The sequence below is a fragment of the Astyanax mexicanus genome, chromosome 10, assembly GCF_023375975.1.
Source record: "Astyanax mexicanus isolate ESR-SI-001 chromosome 10, AstMex3_surface, whole genome shotgun sequence".
NCBI lineage: Eukaryota > Metazoa > Chordata > Actinopteri > Characiformes > Acestrorhamphidae > Astyanax > Astyanax mexicanus.
The window spans coordinates 37,866,435-37,888,023 of NC_064417.1; the positions used below are offsets into that span (position 1 = coordinate 37,866,435).

Here is a 21,589-nt window from a genome sequence, read left to right on the forward strand (position 1 = left end):
CTTCATATATGAGCAGATGGTGGGCAGCTAGCCAGAGAACAAAAGCACGAGCCTGAAAGAAAGAGACCCTACAACACAAAAAACCTTTATATTGCTAGCTGAACGTGATAGTCCATTAGCCGACTATATAGCTACTGCTTTTTTAACAGTTCTTATAGCATTTTTATCTTTTTAAACACAGTATATTAACGTATATTACAACCCGCCGTCGTAATAAACGACAAAGACCACACATAAAAATCCAGTTTAATAGACACGCTGCTTTAACCCTATATGGCATGAATTATATCTTTCGGGAGATTTCTCATCTGACCTCCTCTTACCCTGCATGTTTTGGGTTCTTCCTTGCTTTAAAACACCAAATTATCTAAAGGCTAAATCTAAATTTAATTTGGTATAACCACAGGGACTCCCAAGCTTTCATAAATGCTGTTTTCCTTCCCGAAAAGGTATAATTAATGCCATATAGGTTTAAAGCAATGTGTTTAATAAACTGGGTTTTATATGTGTGTTCCACTGCTGGATAATGATTTATTTAAAAAAAAAACATGAATTAACACATATTTTTATTTATGTCCCACCTATACGCCTTATTGTACTGGACGTAGATATGCAATGTAACATTATATTAAAGATAAGTAGGTACAGCAAGGAAGTGAATAAATACGTATGGTATGGAAGGGTTTGTGGTTTGTGTTTCCTGACGGCAAGACTATGCCACAGAGGGTTAAAAACACTAAATAAAGGCATTAAATAATAGATTATTGTAGTTGACGTGATTAGGGCTTTATATTATTTATATCTTTATTTAGTAAATTTAGGGGTCTAAAATAATGAATTAAATGTGATTCTGTTGGATGTGGGCGGTGCTACAACCTCCCCCCGCGTCTCCGCCTCTCACCACGCCCGCCCGCCGCCGCCATTTATTACAGAGCAGCCGCCATTTCACATCACCGTTCCCGGAGCCGACTGAGAGGTTACTAACCTGTTCAAGTCAGCGCTAAGAAAATGGAAAACCAGCTTTGCAAGCTTTTCGTCGGTGGACTCAACGTCCAAACTACGGATGAAGGTCTCCGCAAGCATTTCGAGCAGTACGGGCAGCTGACCGACTGCGTGGTTGTCCAAAACCAGCAGCTAAAGCGCTCCCGCTGCTTCGGCTTCGTGACCTACACCTCGCCGGAGGAGGCCGACGCCGCCATGTCGGCTAGGCCGCATGTCCTGGACGGGAACAACGTGGAGATCAAGCGGGCGGTGGCCCGGGAAGACGCAGGGAAGCCAGAAGCTCTCGCTAAGGTCAAGAAAATTTTCGTCGGCGGTCTGAAGGACGACATCGAAGATTCGCACCTGATCGAGTGCTTTTCTCAGTTCGGCTCCGTCGAGAAGGCCGAGGTGATCATGGACAAAGACACGGGTAAGAAGCGCGGCTTCGGCTTCGTGTACTTCGACGATAACGACTCGGCGGACAAAGCGGTCGTGCTCAAGTTCCACACAATCAACGGACACAAAGTGGAGGTGAAGAAAGCGCTGACCAAGCAGGAGATGCAGTCTGCAGGCGGTCGCGGCGGCAACCGGGGAGGACGAGGCGGACGCGGCATGGGAAGGCCCCAGAACGGCTATGGCGGCGGAAGAGGCGGTGGCTACGGTGGCGGCTATGGCGGCGGCTACGGAGGCAACGACGGCAGCTATGGCGGTGGTTACGGTGGTGGCTACGGTGGCGGGTATGGGGGAGGCTACGGGGACCAAATGGGTGGCTACGGCGGCGGTAACGGCTACAATGACTTTGGAAGCGGCTATGGCCAGCAGTCTTCTGGCTATGGGCCAATGAAAGGTAATTACTCGGGCAGAAGCAGCGCTCCTTACTCCCGCGGCGGTGGCGGTGGTGGTGGTTACGGCAGGGGGGGTTATGGAGGCTCGTATTAAGAGGGCGTGTTTTAGGTCCGAGTTTAAGAGCTGCTCCTTCTCCAGGACTCGAACGAACTCCTCTTTTTCACTTATCCATTCATACAGGAACCCTCGACTAACTAACTACCCAGCCTAGCACAATAGGAGAGATAGGGCGCCCCTCCGCGGCCTATCGCCGCCTATACAGTTAAACCCAGCGATCAAGTTCTTACAGCAGCTATTACCTACTACTACCCCAGACCCCAGTTCATCGGTCTGCTCTAGAACTACTAGGCGGATTCACATCAAGTCAAATAGGACTACTACTACTCTGGATCTTTTACTTTAATCTGACCTCCCGCGGGTGGCAAGGGCAGGTTACCTGACGGAGAACTGTTTTACCACGCTTATTTGTCTGAATTAAGTTAAGATTAGCTCACTTGCTTGTTAGCATAGGCATGTGTTTTCTCTCTTTTAGTATATGTATTGTATCCTGTCTTTTTATTTCTTCCTTTTTTACCTGAGTTTAAGAAGTGTTAAATCTGGGCTATTTTTTGTTATTAAAAGCGTTAGCTGTGTATTTCCGGTGCAGTTAATTTGTAGTCCTTTATTTTTTTTAAAACTAGGCTCGTTGGTCATTATAAAGGCGAGCTGGGTCGGCGCTTAAATTATCGCCCTAAAATTGGTGGTGATCTCGGTCTTGGCTGAGAGCAGCATGTGTATATAGAAGGACCAGGCCATGGTTCGTTCTCGTCTCACGTTCATCAATTACTCCTTCCTCGTTATAGTGACTGACATGTAAATCCCACTTATATATGTTAAATAGTTGAGTCTATTATAATTATTATTATTATGGAATTATTGATTAAACATTATTGTTACAGTGAACCTGTTTTCAGATTATTTTAGGTTGGATTTCGATTTCTGCTTTTAGTTTAAACACCAAGAAGACTTCATTTAAAATGCTTTGTCTCACTGTGTTCCTGAAAGGTATTGACTTATTAAATATTGTTTTTCAGTTATACACTAAAACTGTATGTATTTCTATTTAATAAAAGTTCCATTAGCCATTGTTTTACTGACTTTAGACGAGCCTCATTTTGGGTGGTTTTGAATAGACTAGACTAAGCGTATTAGCTTAGCAGTAATTGATTAGATGCTGTTCATCGGCTCATTGTCTTTCTACTTCACTTTGATCATCTCTAGATCAGATGAGTGGGGGGATTACCATTTCCTCACCCATTTAACTAAGGATGTTGTATTTTACCTATTTTCTTATTGTAAAATATGTCTAGAGCTCTGTTCCAATACTTTTAGTGATCAAATAAGACGGATCTATACCTTAGCTGTGTCCACTACTACGTCATTGGATTCTCCAGGGGTACTCCAGAGCTGTAGAAACCCAGCTGAAAGTCCATAGGATATTCGCACCAGGTTTCAGGTTTGTAGAAATACTTTACACAAGACATTACATTGTCTTAAACACCATATGGATCCACCTGGAGCAACTGAACTTGCATCAGGTATTTTCTAGATGATCCAGTAATGCGTGCATGCAACATAAGTTTTACACATTTCTTAAATATGTATTTTAACCTCAGTAAATTTGAGGTGACTTGTGTGAATTAATTTAAGTGGTAAATAGTATAATTTATATTGTCTGGTTTAATGTATGTGAAGCTGTGGTGCTACGCTCTAGTTATGTCTTAATCAAATATTTTAGACAATTTTCAGTTTAAGGTCTTACCGGAGTGTGGGGCTTAGAGTTCCTGTTTACTTGATGCATTAGTTCCAGATATTAATGACACCAAATGCAAGGAGATCAGCATTTATAAGCAAGGTTTGTGGCTTCAGTTATTTATCTTACATCTTATCTTACACCCCCTCCCTCATCATCTCGGTGTTTTGCTTGTGTTTTGTCCCTACACATTTATGGCACACTGAAAGGACTTGGATAACATTGATATGTGCATTAAACTGTAGTAGTAATCCTTTCATGGCTTTAAGTAGTTTTGAATTTAATGCACTTGTCTGGGCTGTTGAATTGTATGACTGTGCAATTTTCATACCAGAAAGTGCACTTTGCATTTTACTTCCCTTCCATTATTTAAACAGTTTTAGTTGCCCTAAAGAATAATTAGTAGTATAAATAATGAACTGATTGGGTTTGGCAAATTTAGAGCCTGTTTGAGGAACTAATTACTAAATTTAAATGATCATGCACTTACATCTACCCCTCTCTTTTACCCTGCAGAAATGACAAAACTGCTGGGAATAGGTAACTTCTTGGTTATAAGCCCAGCTGGTGGATGAAGACCTTTTGGAAAGCAGACCTGATTGATTTGAAAGTTCTGCAAGTAAGTAAAATGTTAAATGACCCAGAAATCTAAATGTTGTGGACATAGACATTGATGCATACTATTTACCTAACAATTTTGTATTTTTTACAGTGAACTGCAGCAAAAGCAAACTTCGGAGTGTGCATATGCTCCTACCTACATGGAGAGGCCTGTATGAGCACACAGTGGTAAGTTCAGAATGCTAAGAAACTGCAGTAATTATGCATTTTCATGTTTTAATAAGTGGCAAACCTAATGTGTCCCTGTTTTTCTTTTTACAGGCTCCAGAGGTTGGTGTGGCGCTGAGGCTCCAGGGCACTGGTGGAGAGGAAGATGATTCAATGTTGTTGAACTTCAAGATACCAGTGTTTTTGTGACCAATTCTTGCCTGCATTTTTTTTTCCTACAGAACATGAGAATGACTGACTATACATTTGCACTTGATTGAATAAAAATCATGATTGCGAATCTGAATCTGCTTGGTTATTAAAATGCTGTCTAGATGTTGTTTAGATCAGTGTGTTTCAATCTTTTAGTTAAAACTCCGTTTTTGTAAAGTGCCAATGTAGACCCCTACTCTGGGTAAAAAAAAAAGAAAAAAGGGCAGGATTTAAAACTGAATTTTTAATAATTCACCAAATAATTGGGTTATGGCCAAATTGGATAATGATAAAGTGGCATAACAGTTTTATTTATTTATTTTTCGTGAGGTACTGATTTTGAGCCCCCCAGTTTGAGAACTGCTTGGTTGGACAATGCTGTTCATCTTGTGTTCCTTTTGGTACCATTCACAACAGCTTGTAATTGAGTAGGTTTATATCCATTATAAATTCTTTTTCTTTTTTTTTTCTTTTTTTTAGATATAGAGATATAATCCATTTAGATGGCAACAATCCTGGGTGTGATTTAAATACGAGGCGCGTATATTAGTAGTCTGGGTGCCTGGTGGTGGTTTGATTGTATTTTTGTACATATATAGTTATTCTCAGGGGAACCTGGATATTTGTAGGCTTTCTTCAATTCTTTTCCTTGAGGCTCACTGCCGTGTACAGTTAAGTGTTTTTTTCTGCTTTAATGTCTCAACAGAAACTTTTTTAATTGGCTGATTAGTTGGAAGCGTAATAAAGTGTATGGTAGTGGGTCTTCAGGGTAAAGGGAACTGTGGTCATGAGTAGCCTGTCCGGTGAATGTCCTCTGGACTGGTTTGGGGAATCTAGCTACTGGGCCGCGAGCCAACGACGACAATAGGTAATGGTTTTGATATCTGGGTGTGACAAGATGCTGCAGTGATGGCTGCCCACTGCTCTGGGTGTGTGTCCTCTATACTAGTACTTAGTTTTCTAAATATAGGTTAAAGTTGGAGGCCAAATTACATCTGTACCTACTGTACAAGTATAGTGTATATGGTTGTCTTGTCTTGCTCATTTCTGAATTCATGCCCTGTCCATTTGCTCCTTCTGAGAGTCTGAATAAGTGTTAGAGGATATTTCTGCAGAAGATAGCCCATGTTGTTCGGCACCTTTAGCATCCTACGCTCACAGTTTCCCGGGAGCTCGTCGGCGCGTTACCTGGCAACGTGGACACGCGCTGATTGGACGGTTGTGAGTGAGAGGACAGCGGGCAGAGAGAGGGCTGGAAACTGCCTCTGACACTCAGCATGTAAACATTAAGCTACAGACTGCCCCGCTGCTTATTAACACACTACAGTAAGGGATACAGGGCGAGCTCAGCGCGGGGCTGTGCAGTCTGCTGACCACTACCGAGGGGAGAAGGCAGAAAGGGCGGAAAATAAGTTATAACTATGGGCCCGAGAACCGCAACGGGATGAGCTAGCGAGCCTACCAGCGTTAGCCTAGCCACCCGGCTAGTTGCAGTGTTCCGGAAACATGGAATTTATCGGGTAAGTGCTGAAAGTAAAGGCACGGAAACCGCTTTTCCACAAAAATACACTCGCTTAAGAGTAAAATATGTGAGATACTTTACCCAAACGACTCCTTTAATTGGTGGATTTACCCTAGCTAACTAGCTGTATGTGACAAAGTCAGGCTAATAGCAGCTAGCGTTGGCTAACGCTAGCTCTGTGTCAGGTCTGTTTACCGAAACGACAGACAGTTAGCTACGGCTAGCTAGTTAACCTAGCTGTGAAAAAATATGAAACACCACTTAAAAATGATGAGTGTCTTGGATTTACCTAATCGAAAACCTCTGGAATATAATCAAGAAGAAGATGCATTATCACAATCCATCAAACCAAACTGAACTGCTTGAATGTTTGCACCAGGAGTGACATAAAGTTATCCAAAAGCAGTGTGTGAGACTGGTGGTGGAGAACATTCTAAGGTGCATGAAAACTGTGTTTAAAAATCGGGTTTATTCCATCAAATACTGATTTCTGAACTCTTTTAACGTATAAACTTGTTTTCTTCGCATTAATTGAGGTCCGAAAGCTTAAAACAGCTGTGTTATTTCGGCCATTTCTCTTTTTTTGCAAATAAATGCTCTGAATTGCAGTATTTATATTTGGATTGTTTTTATTTTACTCAAACATATACCTATAAATAGCAAAACCAGAGAAACTGAAGTGCTCTCTTATTTTTTTTATTTCTTATTTTCATTCTATATATGTGTAGCTACTTGAGTTGAAATAGAAATACCCAAATATTCTTCAGTAGGACTAAAGACTGTTTTGCTTTGAAATGTAGCTGCTTAAGTGTCAAAAGTACTAACAAGCAAAAGTACCACGAATTATTAAGGCTTTAATGTCCTATTATCATTATTGTAACAATACTAGACAACAGTGATGTCTATTAAAGTCCCAAACACCAAATAATGAAAGCAGATGTATTTGCAAATTAGCTATAAAGGTAATTTTAAGGAAATGTGCTTTAGCAAACTATTACTGCACTGCATCTATACAGTACTAGCGAAAGATTTGGACACTTTTCATGCAATGTGTTTTCTTTCTTTTTACATTGTAAATTTAATATAGAAGACATTAGCACTATACAGGAATAGATCTGCACACCCACTAAATTTCTCAGTGTCTTCATGAGGTAGAGTCACCTGGAATAGTTTTCTCAGCGTCCTGATGGAGTTTCTGGAGGTGCTGAACAATAGTTACTGCTTTTTCTTCACGCTGTGAAGCTCCAGCTCATCCCAAATTGCCAAATTACCCATTTCAGTTGATCAGGTTTAGATTAGGGGATTGTAGAGGACAAACACTTTTTATTTACATATTCCATATGTGTCCCTTAATTGATTTCATTTCTTTAACATCAATCTTTAATTAAGAAAATATATTAAATAAAGAAAACATTAAATAAGAAAGTGTGTCCACACGTTTTACTTGTACTGTATATTTAATATATTTTGGCATAGGCACTATAAATTGTATACAGTTGTTGAACGGTATGTTTGAAATGGATCAATATATCCAGCAGGTAAAAACAAGCTCAAAACAAAGTGCAAATTGTACTGTACTATGATTTGTGTTTTTTTTTTGACAAGTTATCTTTTTATGCACACATGAGCCAAAAGGAATGCCAGATCTGCCATAATGGAATAGTGGATTAAAATGGAAGATAATTGACTTTGAAATGTTGTTGAGGTAAAGTGACCTGAAATATTTAATAGAGCCAATTACTTTTACTTTTTCACTGTCCACTGGGTGATAGTAGTTATTTGGCACGATTAGACTGTGTGAAAATATCATAAGAGGATGCTTTTTATGATATTAATGGCTAGACTTTTTTATTATTGGAAAAAGTGTGTAAGCTTTAGCTGTAGTTGATTGGTAGGTTTTAGCTACATTTCTAGAGACAGATATAGCCAGAGTTAGAGAGGTAGCATACTGTATATGTTGTTTATACATAAGTTCTCATCGTATCTAATCCTGTCTCACCAGGAGCCGAGCTACATCCCTGCAAGAATTTGATTCAGAGGACGATGGAAGAGACCCAGGCATGCACACCTTCAGTCATGCACATATGAGGAAAGCCTTTAGGTTAATGAATGACCTGAGAAGGTAAATAAATGCATGGCATTTTTTTAAAAGGGAAAATGTGCATGTACTTGTTTATATACCCATTCTGAAAAACAAATATCTTCTATTATAAAGATCAGTGTATATTTTGATTTGTAATTTAATGTAAAATTAGCAAAAAAAATGTCAAAAACAAACAAAATTTAACTTTTTTTCTTTTTCTTCTCATTAATGATTGCAGCAGAAAGATGCTCTGTGATGTGCTGCTAGTAGCTGGAGAAGTGGAGATTCCGGCACATAAAGTTGTCCTTGCTTCTTGTAGTCCCTACTTCTGTGCTATGTTTACAGGTACTCTGTCTAAATAAAGTAATGAATATCTATAATTAAGCAATACATTTAAGTATCTCAGCATATTGTACATCACAATTTGACAACGTGAAAGCTTAACACCTTGATAAAGGTACCTTCTACTGAAACTTTCATAAAAATTCATGAAAAGGTTTCCCATGTTCCACTGCAGTGACTTAGTTCACCTTTAGTAATGCTGTTGTTGTTTTTGTTTTAATCATGGCTCTCTCCATAATAAAATCTGCTGAAACTGTGTTGTGTTTGCTGTTTTCAGGTGAAATGAGTGAAAGTAAGGCTCCTCGTGTTGAAATAAGGGATGTGGAAGGGCAGATCCTCATGAAACTGGTGGACTACATTTATACGGCTCAGATCGAAGTCTCAGAGGACAATGTTCAGGTGAGTGGATTTTGCATGTTATTTTACCAGTTGTTTTTATATTATCTTAATTGTATAATATGCCTCATGTGTTTTCCTGTTTTCTTGACTCTTTTGCAATTCGTTTGCACCTTTTTTCTCTGGCAAGTCCTGCTCTGAGGCACAGCATTTCCTGCCATTATTAAGAGGGGAAATGTGTAAAGAGCGAGGGAAGGTTCTGCCTGTGTTTACCTCTCATGCCCTTGTGCTCTGATTGTTCATGATTGTGAGGATAATATAAAGTCATGTAATGCCTTTTTTGGGTGTTTCATTAGATTGTTAGCAAGTAGAGGGGTTGTTTTGCTACAGGCACCACAGCTGTAGAGAACAGATGCTCCAAAAAAGCTGCATGGAGCTTTCTCTTGAGATTTAAGTGTATCATGGAAGAGGTAGAAAGGCTCAGTGAAGCTGAGCAATGTGACCTAGTTTTGGTCATGCAGTATGTACAAATGCTGCAGTGAGAAATGTGACTGTTATTAAGCAAGGCTGCATCAGCATGTGGGCTTCTGAAGAATGTTAAGCATAGAAGATTTCTCTGCTTTTTTTTCATATTATGAACACTTGAGCTCACGAATCTCACCTCCAACTCAAAACTAACACAAATCACAAATCGTTCAGCAAATCAAGCAGTTTAGAATGCAGTAATAGATGGATAGATGCGGTAGTATCTGGCTCAGTGAGGGTTGGAGCTAGAATAATCTCAGCTCTTCAATAAGGTCCGTCTTCTGGCACCCACATGACTTTTTTTTGTCCTTTAAAATGATGAACACATCAAAAAAAAATCGGTAACACAAAGAAGTTTCGCAAAGATGATGACAAAAAAAAAGTCTAAAAGAAAAAGGTTTGTTTACTTACGTAACTAACTTGTAAAACTAGTAACTGTGTTTCTGTTAAAGCTCTTGAATGCCACAGAACTGAAGAACATTGCAGACATTAATATTTTTCTCCTACATTTAAAGAATAACATCAAATGTACATTATTTCCTACATAAATATGGAACATATGGAATAATCATTTGTTGTAAAAAGTCAGATTCATTGCAGGAAGTTACAGGTTTTTTACCTTAATCATAAAATATCACATGATGTATCTGCTCAGGTTCTGCTGCCAGCAGCCAGTTTGCTGCAGCTTCTGGATGTGAGGCAGGTGTGCTGTGAGTTCCTGCAGGCTCAGCTCCATCCCACCAACTGCCTCGGCATCCGCGCCTTTGCCGACCTGCACGCCTGCACTGACTTGCTCAACCATGCCCACGCCTTTGCTGGTGAGCTTTTTTATCTGGCTCATATTAACTTTAAGCTCAGTTTAGTTTCAAGCACATAAAGTAGAGCTGGAGAACAGCCAGCTGACTAACAGCCTATGTGTGTGTATATGTTTGTTCTTGTGCTAAACAGAGCAGCATTTCTCAGAGGTCATGCTGGGAGAGGAGTTCATGGGTCTTTCCTTACAGCAAGTGTGCAGCCTTATCTCTAGTGACAAACTAACTGTGTCTACAGAGGAGAAGGTAAGCTTTATGTGTATGTTTTCTGTATGTATCTATATTAATCTTTTAAATCATTTTAATGTCTTCATGTTATTACCTTCCTTTTCACTGTTCTCTGAAAGCACTTCTAAAAAATAATCTCCAGTGGGCATTATTATAATTATTTGTCGTTATTGTTGTTGTTATCATCATTTTGGATAATTTATCTTAAACAAATTCAGCTCACAATTAAGTTAATTATTCAAGAGTAATTATGTAATTGATCATAAAATGTTACTCCAGGTGACTGCTGAAATGCCTATACCTGTAAAAGTTGAGAGGTCAAAACTGGTCAGCTTGCTCATGGCAAGGCTGTGTTATCAGAGCCTGATTAGTGGGTGTCAAACAGACAGGGCATTTCATTAATGAAGCTGTGCATGCACAGTGGGTGGTGATGATTGTGACTGGCAGTGTCCGGCCAGAATTGTCCTTGTGAATCAACAAGCGCGTCTATCAGAAAACGCACTAATTTTAATGCAGGGCGTTTCACAACCATCTCACAGATCAGTGCAGCTTCCTTTAGAATCCAAGGAACATGGCCAAAGTCATGGGACACAATGCTAGTTCCTATCCCATGAATTGTGGCATGTAAGTGAATGGCTGTATATTTTGTGAAATGCTGCTGTGAAATCCTGCTTTTCTTTAATTACAGGAACAGGTTACATGTTTTTGGTGGGTGTGGTTAATATTCAGTTAAGTCAGTTTTAATTATTTGGCCTACTTTCATTGTTTAATCCTGTTCTTGTTTAATCCACTGGTGTCTAGTAAATGTGACAGACAGTAGCAGTTGTTAAAACCATATGCTGGCTATGGAACAAGTCATCCAACTCCATGTTGGTACACTTTAGTAATTTCACTGGATGACTGACTGAAGGCTCTGTCATAAACAGTCTGACTCGCAGGCCAGAGTGCTGCTGGGATGCAGAAGGAGCCGAGCTGTGCGTCAGTTGGAGCCCTCACACACCATTAGCTGCTCCGTGTCTCACCCCCCAAGTTCGCAAGCTCAGCTGCTGCCAGCTGTCATCCGCCATCAGAGCCACCTCAGTGACTCTGCCATCATGAAACAGAGGATGCAGGAGCTTACAGCTTGTTTATTGCACCTCCCCAGGTTTTTGAAGCCATGATCGCATGGATAAAACAAGACAAGGAGGCACGTCTAGAGCACATGCCAAAGCTCATGGAACATGTTCGACTGCCACTATTATCCAGAGATTACCTGGTTCAGGTAGGCTGTCTTTAGGTCTGATTTACACCATGATGTTTGGTATTATTTTATTTTTGGCTAAGCCCTTTACATTACATTAATTTGTGTATCTGTGCAGATTGTAGAAGAGGAGGCCTTGATCAAGAACAACAACACGTGTAAGGACTTTCTCATTGAAGCCATGAAATACCACCTATTACCTGCAGACCAACGACACCTGATAAAGACAGACAGGACACGGCCACGCACACCAGTCAGCCTGCCTAAGGTATGCAACGTTATCGGTTGACTTATAGAGTTGGTTTTCCAGACAGAAAGTAAGCCTAGGATGTATTATCAGATATTAAGGAAACATGCTGAGTTTCCACACTGGCAGCTCCTGTCAGCAGAGCTTCAGACAGTATTTTTCATTTGAACTGTGAGGTATGTTACATTAATCTGTGTGGCTGGTAGCCACCGAATCTGCCCACCACTATTCCCCCAGTCCCATTTCCACACTCAGGGTTGCCAGCTATTTACAGCTGCACGCAAGTGTGCTATTTTTCTGCTGAGCAGATAATCACTGAGCTTCAGTAAGTTCGCTAACCAAAAGGCTGGGTAATTTATCACCACCACTAGCGTAGTAGAGACATGCAATTTAGACACTGAAATGTGTGTATATAACCACGTAAGCTTTGTGTCCGGGGATGAGCATGTGGAGCTGACAACTCCTGTGTCCATTTCACAAACTTGCTCTCTTAAAAGTTTATGAATATGAACTTGTTTTCTTTGCATTATTTGAGCTCTGAAAGCTCTGCATCTTTTTTGTTATTTCAGTCATTTCTCGTTTTATGCAAATAAATGCAGTAAATGACTATTTTAATTTGGAATTTGGGAGAAATGTTGTCCGTAGTTTAAAGAATAAAACAACAATGTTAATTTTACTTAAACTGAAGTGGTCTCTTTATTTTTTCCAGAGCTGTAGACATTTATCCACCAGTTTTCAAAGAAGAGGACCTACTTTCTGGTTGAAGGAGCTAAATTAATACCGGTACATCCACCACGCCCATATGAGGGGAAAGCAACACCAGAACATTCTTGCCTAGAGAACTGACTCAGTTATATACCAGAGCTTCATTACAAAGTTTACCCTTGTGGTGGATGTTTTAAATTTAGCTGGGAGAAGATTCTTTAGTCTGGTAAAACAAAATGGAACTTTGTGGCCATCAGAATAGATGCTATATTTTGCGGACACCAAACATGAAACTGTGGAGCATGGTGGTAGCAGCATCGTGCTGTGGGGACATGCAACTACATGCTTCTGTTTCTTCAGATAAGTCGGATTTATTCATGAGTTAAACATTCTCTCTCTTTTCCCCTGTCAGGTTATGGTTGTGGTGGGTGGTCAGGCTCCGAAGGCCATTCGCAGCGTTGAGTGTTACGACTTCCAGGGCGATCGGTGGTACCAGGTGGCGGACCTGCCTTCTAGACGCTGTCGAGCAGGCGAGTGTCTCTGTGGTGCTTCTGTTTTCACTTTATTCTCCACCTGATTGAGACTTTCTGTGAAGCTAATTCTGTGTCTTTGTTTATCTGTTATACAGGTGTGGTGTTCATGGGTGGTAAGGTCTATGCAGTGGGGGGCTTTAACGGTTCACTGCGTGTGAGGACGGTGGATGTGTATGATGGCGTGAGGGACCAGTGGAGTGCTGTTCCCAGTATGCAGGAGCGGCGCAGCACCTTGGGGGCGGCTGTGCTGGGTGATCTGCTCTATGCTGTTGGTGGTTTTGATGGCAGTACAGGTAAAGTTATTCATTGTCCATCTCTTTTTTTTTTTTTTTTTTGCTTCATGATATCTAAAACTTTTAATTTTCAGTACAAATGCCAGCAGTACGGTAGAGGTTGAAACTTAAGTAGGGATAATCATGGAGAATTTTGTGATGGTACAAAACAATTTCTTATTAGTTTTGTTTGTTATTCTATTATTTTCTTATTATTATTTTTGATTTTGTTTATTATTATCCTGTTTTGTTTGAGGTATTGAGACTGTTCTAACTCCTGAGTGATTGTTTGGTATGATTGTGATTGATTAGAGCTTTTATACAGCTTTTTGATTTGGTTCTGCATAAAAAACAGATTTATTCTTATAGGAATAAATGCATGTGGTTCTAAAATATTGGCACTCTATTTACATCATGATGATACAAATACATGAGTAAGACCCACACAACCGCATGGGGTACAAGACAACCACTTGACAATCATCTGAGACGCCATAGCAACCACTTTGAGTACCACAGCAACTGCTTGGTAAACAGTGGGAGTGTTGAGCAAGAATGAATGTGCTTTAGTACATATTGTGTAATTTAAACCTGCTTGTTCAGGTAACAGAGTTTATGCTGGTTCATGCAAAATAAAAAATAAAAATCATATTCAATGTCTCAGTGATGCAAAATCCCAGATTAGGGTAATAAAATCCATTTTCATTTTATTTTAACAGTGCACAAATGAAAGGAGTCATTATTGTTATGTATTCTGTTGTTTTTTAATGTAATTTTTATTGTTGTGTAACTGTTGGCATTGCTTCTCATATTCTCCCTCACTCTTCACCTCCCAGGCTTGTCCTCAGTGGAGGCGTACAATCCCAAAACCAACGAGTGGGTGTTTGTAGCTCCCATGAACACCAGGCGGAGCAGTGTGGGTGTAGGAGTGGTGGATGGTAAGTACTTGTTTTAAGAGTCTCTTCCTAAACCAAGAACTAAGTTTAAGCTCAGTCAGTCCAGCCTCTCTGTTCTCATAGATGCGTTTCTTCATGCTTTGGAAGGTCTGTGAGTTCAAACATTAAAACATTGCAGCTATTTTAATATGTTAAAAAAGCTAAGCGCACTGTTGAATTGTTGTAACTTCTCAGTCTGAACTATGGGTAAAGAGATACATGATGATAATGTGTGTGTTTTCAGGGAAGCTGTATGCAGTAGGTGGATATGACGGGGCCTCGCGGCAGTGTCTTAGCACTGTGGAAGAGTATAATCCTGTCAGTAATAAATGGGGCTACGTGGCTGACATGAGCACCAGGCGGAGTGGAGCAGGTAAACTTTACTTTACTGAAGAATCCTGAGTTGGGTAATCCTGCAGTGAAGAATATTGGTGTCAAATTCTGTGTCAAAACTGGCACAAATGAATCCACAATTCCTGTTTTAGCTTCTTTAAGAGTCATGAATTATCATAGAGAATTATCTTGCGATGTGCTACTGCATCTCAATTTTTTTTAATATAATTAAAAAATGTACTTTTATTACAGTATACTTTCAAAATGTGAATCTCATATATGATATATATGTATTACACACAGAGTAATCTATTTTAAGTGTTTATTTCTTTTATTGTTGATGATTTTGGCTTACAGCCAATAAAAACCCAAAAATCAGTGTCTCAAAAAAATTTAAATATTATTAAAGACTAGTTTTACTTTTGGCAGTGTGGGCAGTATGCCAAGTCCTGCTGGAAAATGAAAACCGCATCTCCACAAAAGCTGTCAGAAAAGGGAAACATAAAGTGCTCTAAGATTTTCCAGGAAAACACTACACTGACTTTAGACTTGATATAATAATCGGATCAACACCAGCAGATGACCTGGATCTCCATGGGTATGTGGATTTCATTTTTCAGCAGGACTTGGCACACTGCCCACTCTGCCCAAAGTACCAATTGGTCTTATATAATATTCTATTCTATTTTCTGAGACACTGATTTTTTGGGTTTTCATTGGCTGTAAGCCATAATCATCAACAATAAAATAAATAAACGCTTAAAATAGATCACTCTGTGTATAATACAGTTATATAATGAGTTTCACATTTTAAAGTGAATTATTGAAATAGAGTTACTTGTCGATTCTATTCTATTTTTTTTTGATGCACTAACATTTAGCATCTCGGAATCACAGTATCACAGCAACATATTGTGCTAATAGCATATAGTGAGGTGTCTTTTGTTCCTACACCTACCTAACTTTACTAATTGTAAAGAACATAGTTCCACAGCTCCACAACTTAACTAAAGTAAATAAACCTGGCTGACATGCTGCTGTGTAACTTTAACTCTCTGTGTGCATGTGTGTAGGAGTTGGAGTCCTAAATGGGCAGCTGTATGCAGCAGGAGGACATGATGGTCCCCTGGTGAGGAAGAGTGTGGAGGTGTATGAGCCAGCCACAAACACCTGGAGGCAGGTGTGTGACATGAACATGTGCCGAAGGAATGCAGGTGAGCTGCAATGTTACAGTTTGTCGCATTCTGTGTTTCTACGCTTTTGACTCAGAAACTCCCCAAAAACAGTTTGATTTGACTCTGTTTGTAATACAGGAGTATGTGCTATAAACGGTCTGCTGTATGTGATCGGTGGAGACGATGGCTCCTGTAATCTGTCCTCTGTGGAATACTACAACCCTGCTACAGATAAATGGAGCCTTATACCAACCAACATGAGCAATGGACGTAGTTATGCAGGTGAGTCTTGTGGGTAATATGTGGGTGGGGTGGGGTTTTGTTCATCAGAATTTGATTGCAGGCTTTTCAAATTAAGCTACAAGTCAGAGCAGTTTTGTAATTACCGTAATACCACATACAACAAAAATCACAACTAATGTAGATGCATCTTAAACATACATTTAATGTATAAAACATGGACACTGTGGTTCCTATATGTTTCATTCTTTTAAAAATGAAGCTTAAATTGCCCACTGCCTTGTCAAATTTGTCACCATAGTCTGTCAGTAGAGACCAAACACACTTATGTGAGACGCTGCACAATGTCCATTCTTTTCTACGGCCATTGCGAATAGCACATGTTCCTAGCAATAATAGTGAATTACACTTTTCAGCTAGGGGGAACCAATGAGCAAAAAAAAAAAAAATGGTTAATATGCTTATTTGTAGTACAAGAAACCACTTACTGTTTTAAGGGAAGGTGGTACTACACTACACTTTTCTATAATCATTAAAAAATTATATTGAACCATGATATTTTTTTGGCAGTATTGGTCACTGCCACCATAGCATCACTGGTTAATACAAAATTCCCCTTCCTCTGGTAAAGGGGGAATTAGAGCCAAACATTAGATGGCATTTAATAGTTCAGAGGGGAGTATTATTGGCCTGTATCCTGCTCCTAACCCCGGCTAGCACTGCTGGAGTATTATTATCATTAGCCTCTAACCATGTATGCTAATTCCCTGTTCAGAGGGGAGTATTATCAGCCTGTAGCCTGCTCGTAACCCCGGCTAGCACTGCTGGAGCAGTTAGCTCCAGCTTTAGTGCTGGAGAAATTTGGAATTCTTACTGTAAATAAATAGAAGCGCTTTACTTACCCAAATAAACAGTTTTCAGGAGAGAAATCTGTACAGATTAGCATCCAGCAATTGTTTCATTGGCTTAGCTTTACTTAACTGAGTTAGCTAACTACCCATATAGTGTCTCTTAAAATGGGCCTTATAATCCGATGCGCCTTATGTATGAAAAAAGACCAGAAAATAGAGGTTTAGTGATAGTGCGCATTATAATACTGTGTGCCTTATAGTGTGAAAGACACAGTACATGTTTGTATGTTGAGATTTAAACTGGTTGTTGGAATATTTTCACCTGTTTCTCTCTGTTACAGGGGTATCAGTTATTGATAAACCATTATGACTAAGGGCTCTGGTGAGCAGGGCCCCATCGACATGCGAAGAGAATGGCTGTGGCAGACAGACAGTCATTTGAAACCAGTCTGTGGGAGGAGGCGTGTTTGTCACGCTGACCCTGTGTTCACCATGAAAACTGCTTAAAGCACACGATCATGCAGACTGACCACCAAAACTGGAGCTCAGGCGCGCACAGGCCGAGCCCTGTGGCCTCTGCTCTCCAAACAGTGCCATTTAACGCCGCTGATTACCCGAGAGGCCGCACATCCCCCCTGCTTGTTTGCATCAGCTCACAGCCGGACTGAATGAGTTCTCAGTTTAAGTGGCCTGACCGAGCGGAGCCAGTGGGTGCTAAAGGATGGTTTAATGAAGTGAGACAGCAGGGGCTGGATTGGTGTGTGAAACTGAGCTACAGAGCACGCCAATTCCCCTGCTCTACTACTGATTTGCAACACTGAGGAATCCACTGCCTTTCTTTCATTCAGTTTTCCTGGAAAAGCGGTGAAGGCGTTCAAGGTCAGAGCCTAAAAAAACGGGTCCAGGAGATCTGCAGCAACAAGTACAGTATTTACTCACTCACAATCATGGCAACTGACCTGCCTCAACACCTGCTCATCCACCAGGACAAGCTTCTGTCACTGCATATCATTCCCAGAAGAACACCATCAAACTGGACCAGAATCGAAAAAACCACACTAGTATTACTCTGCTCATGTTCTCATAAAGGGATTTTACTTTTGCTATGGATCTATGTGACTGTTTTTGATGTTAACGATTAACAGGGTTTTAACACTGAGAAGATGTACTGTAGAAACGACACTGCAAAGAAATGTACACTAACTGGAGAGCAGTCAGTATAAACCTGCTGCTTTTTGTGCCATAATGTATTTAATTCTAAGCATCTCTGTACAGAGACTCCAAGAAAACTCAGACAGCACTGTACAGGCCAGAGATCATGCTTTATATATTCATTTGCAAATCGAGTAAATCAGGAATGGATTCATGCCTCGCTCAAACTCTGATCATTCATACTGGTCAGTATTCAGCCTCACTTACAAGACTTGTTCTGTCTACTGTGGGTGGTAATGCCTTGTATGCATATTCTCTGTACATGTTAGAATCCAGAGTCCAGTTTCCCTAAAGCATCTTAGCATTAAGAACAAATGAACCTGGAAGAGAGAGAGAGTGCTCAGTGTGTACAGCACTATTACAGGGAACATAGTTCATTAAGGTATTTAGTGAACGATTACAGTCACCGCAGTCAGTGTGTGAGATCTTTGCTGCACCACAGCATAAGTGTTTATCAAAGTTTATCATGTAAACAATCTCAGCGATTGTATCTTCAGAAAAGCTTCAGACCAAACAGTTTACAGATCATGGGTATTTAATATCTGATAGTGTACATTGTACACTGCACACAATGTTACAGCATAGTTGCATTGTGGGTTTAAACAATGCACTAAATAGTCTGCACTACATTTTTGGACTCCATTTCAAACTGGAAGAAGTCTAGTAGAAGTAGTGCCCTAAGTAGTGAATAGGGTACAGATTCTGACACAGCTTACATCTTATATTTTCTTACGATATGTAGTCCCTTTTTTAGTCTTTTCACTTTCACTAAAACGTATTAACTTATATACTTAATGAACAACAAATGAAATAAATGAAGAAGTGTTCCAGCAGTCTAAAGTGCTGACACTGATTGGGGGATTGCTGGTTCAAATCCCGGTCATGTAGCTTGCCATCAGCTGCCCTGAGAGAGCACAGTTGGCCTTTCTTTCTCTGTGTGGGTAGATGGTGCTCTTTCCCCTCATCACTCCAAAGGGGCACAAGGCGTCTGTGAGCTGATCTATCAGAACCGAGTCGCTGCGCTTTCCTCCGAGCGCACTGTGATGCTACTTGGTAATGCTGCATCATCAGCAGTTTAAAAAAAAAAGGTTGGTGGTTGACTTTACCTGTATCAGAGGAGGCATGTGCTAGTCTTCACCCTTCTTGTGAGTAACATCTGACTAGCAGCTGAATGGGTGGGACAATTGGCCTAAAAAATTTAAAAAATACAAAAAATAAAAAATGGTCTCTGGCATGTACAGTATTGTATTATAAATGTGGGAAATGTGCCAAATCTAACACAGATGTGTCAAATTAGCTGCATATGAGCACTTTTCTGAGGGGGGTGGATGGTTGCTTTGATCCATAATCATAAATAATCTGATACTGATGATATATAACTAACTGGACTCATTCTTGCAGGCACCAGACTGAACAGCAGTGATTTGTCTCAGCACAGATGGTTCAGTTCTGATGATGCTTCTCTCTTATTTGATTTAGACTAAAAAAGAAGAAGGTCACAACAATTTAAGTGGCAATAAAATGTGTCAGGTTAATGAAACAGTGTTATAAGCACAATTCATTTTAAATATGAGATTTTATTCAGTCTGTATCTTCTGGTAGGTCTTGGTTTATGCTCCATTCATGAAATGCTCCTACAGATTTATTTTGCACAGGAACAGAAGGCTCTGTGGATTGGCAGTAATGATAAGAGGTGATGAGAAGTGCAGTTTACAGAGGAGCTCCAGACATCTGGACCATTTTAGACAGTAAAGTTAATTAACTAGCTAATTCCTAGATACTCATTAAAAGCTACTTGTAAATTTAAATGCACTGATAAGCCTTATCTTAAAATAATGATAAAACTGGAGCAACTATCATTGGTTGTTAAAATATTTGAATTTCAGTTTTATTTAAAAGCTCATTTTTATCACTCACACACCTACCTGTAATTTTTAAATATGGTTTACGATCATCTTGGCCTTCACCGATCAAGCATAACATTATGACCACTTCCTTATTTCTACATCCATTCGTTTTTTACCTCCACTAAGCTCTTTTTATTTGTATAATAAAAGACTAGTAGTAGTCCTCCTTTTACCTTGTTTAACAATGGTCAGGACACTGATGTGGTAATGGTGATTAGTATACTATAGTATAGTATATAAAAATAAGAGACCACTTAAAAAGGATGAGTTTGATTTTACCAAATTGAAAACCTTTAGAATATAATCAAGAGGAAGATGGATGATCACAAGCCATCAAACCAAGCTAATGTGCTTGGATTTTTGCACCAGAAGTAAAGGCATAAAGTTATCCAAAAGCAGTGTGTAAGACTGGTGGAGGAGAACATGCCAAGATGCATGAAAACTGTGATTAAAAAAAACAGGGTTATTCCACCAAATATTGATTTCTGAACTCTTAAAACTTTAGGAATATGAACTTGTTTTCTTTGCATTATTTGGGGTCTGAAAGCTCTGCATCTTTTTTGTTATTTCAGCCATTTCTCATTTTCTGCAAATATATGCTCTAAATGACAATATTTTTTATTTTGAAATAGCAAAATCAGAGAAACTGATTCAGAAACTGAAGTGGTCTTCTGATTTTTTTCCAGAGCTGTATACCTATAAAAAGCTCCTCTATGCTGAGTGGAAAAGATGAAATTGGTCATAATGTTATGCTTATTCAGTGTATATTGATATTCGAGTGCTTACAATTTCAGCACAGCGAGACTATGCAGTTATCATTCTAAAAAAGACATTTGAAAGGAACAGCTTTGGAGAGAAGCTGCTGGGCCTGTCAGCACTGAGTATGAAGTGTGATACACATGTTCTACCTGCTGCCCGGTTCTGTAAATGATGCTTTAGCGTGTGTAAGATTTATGGGTTTTGGATTACTCTCTTAATTGATGTGTGCACAATAGATTTAATGTATTTCTAAACCAGTGTACCAATAAACTCAGTTACTAAACGCTCAGCCGTGCCTGGTGAATTTATTTATCAATTAATCACTTTCTTTCTCATCTGTTGACCAGCAGAGGGCAGCATTCAGCAAAGATTCATCATGATAAAAACACGTGTTTCTCTTAGCATCAAGGATGAAGATGTTATATCATGGCTTTATATGGATAACAGGCAAAGTCAAAATGACCAGGCGCACGCACACACACAGCTGAAACAATATAATAGTACTGTCACTGTCTGTGTTTACTTAGCAGAAAGAGCCCATTAATGTGACCAAGCCAGTGTATCGCCCTTGTGTAAAAAGTGTTTTAAATGTATTTGTTTTAGTCAGAATTAAAAAGGTTTAATATTATTAGTTAATAAACTTAATAGATTTTATATGGGTGTATTCACATCATCATGCTACTGTTTCATCCTTATATCAGTGCTAGGAAATTGTCTAAAAATGAGAACATC

At 39.6% G+C, this 21,589-nt stretch overlaps 2 protein-coding genes across 5 annotated transcripts; both read left to right on the plus strand.

The window, feature by feature from the left end:
• The first annotated feature begins 925 nt into the window (after window positions 1-925).
• On the plus strand, window positions 926-4,688 carry hnrnpa0a (heterogeneous nuclear ribonucleoprotein A0a). 3 transcript variants are annotated; one of them, XM_022684068.2, is made up of 4 exons: window positions 926-1,828; window positions 4,136-4,238; window positions 4,332-4,408; window positions 4,502-4,688. In XM_022684068.2, exons 1-2 carry the CDS (start codon window positions 1,009-1,011, stop codon window positions 4,192-4,194), a joined length of 879 nt encoding a protein of 292 aa, XP_022539789.1. In that variant the 5' UTR covers window positions 926-1,008; the 3' UTR covers window positions 4,195-4,238; window positions 4,332-4,408; window positions 4,502-4,688. The 3 variants fall into 3 exon arrangements, with proteins under 3 accessions (XP_022539789.1, XP_007246466.1, XP_007246465.1); XM_007246404.4 differs by having other exon boundaries at window positions 927-3,721; XM_007246403.4 differs by having other exon boundaries at window positions 927-4,238.
• Window positions 4,689-5,675: 987 nt separating this feature from the next.
• klhl3 (kelch-like family member 3) lies at window positions 5,676-21,146 on the plus strand. Of its 2 annotated transcripts, XM_049484221.1 has the most exons (16): window positions 5,676-6,120; window positions 7,751-7,827; window positions 8,125-8,244; window positions 8,444-8,550; window positions 8,825-8,946; window positions 10,064-10,226; window positions 10,357-10,466; window positions 11,593-11,709; window positions 11,807-11,956; window positions 13,053-13,170; window positions 13,269-13,466; window positions 14,282-14,383; window positions 14,625-14,753; window positions 15,787-15,927; window positions 16,027-16,170; window positions 17,321-21,146. In XM_049484221.1, exons 2-16 carry the CDS (start codon window positions 7,817-7,819, stop codon window positions 17,347-17,349), a joined length of 1,761 nt encoding a protein of 586 aa, XP_049340178.1. In that variant the 5' UTR covers window positions 5,676-6,120; window positions 7,751-7,816; the 3' UTR covers window positions 17,350-21,146. The 2 variants fall into 2 exon arrangements, with proteins under 2 accessions (XP_049340178.1, XP_007246470.2); XM_007246408.4 differs by lacking the exon at window positions 7,751-7,827 and having other exon boundaries at window positions 5,677-6,120.
• The last annotated feature ends 443 nt before the right edge of the window (window positions 21,147-21,589 follow it).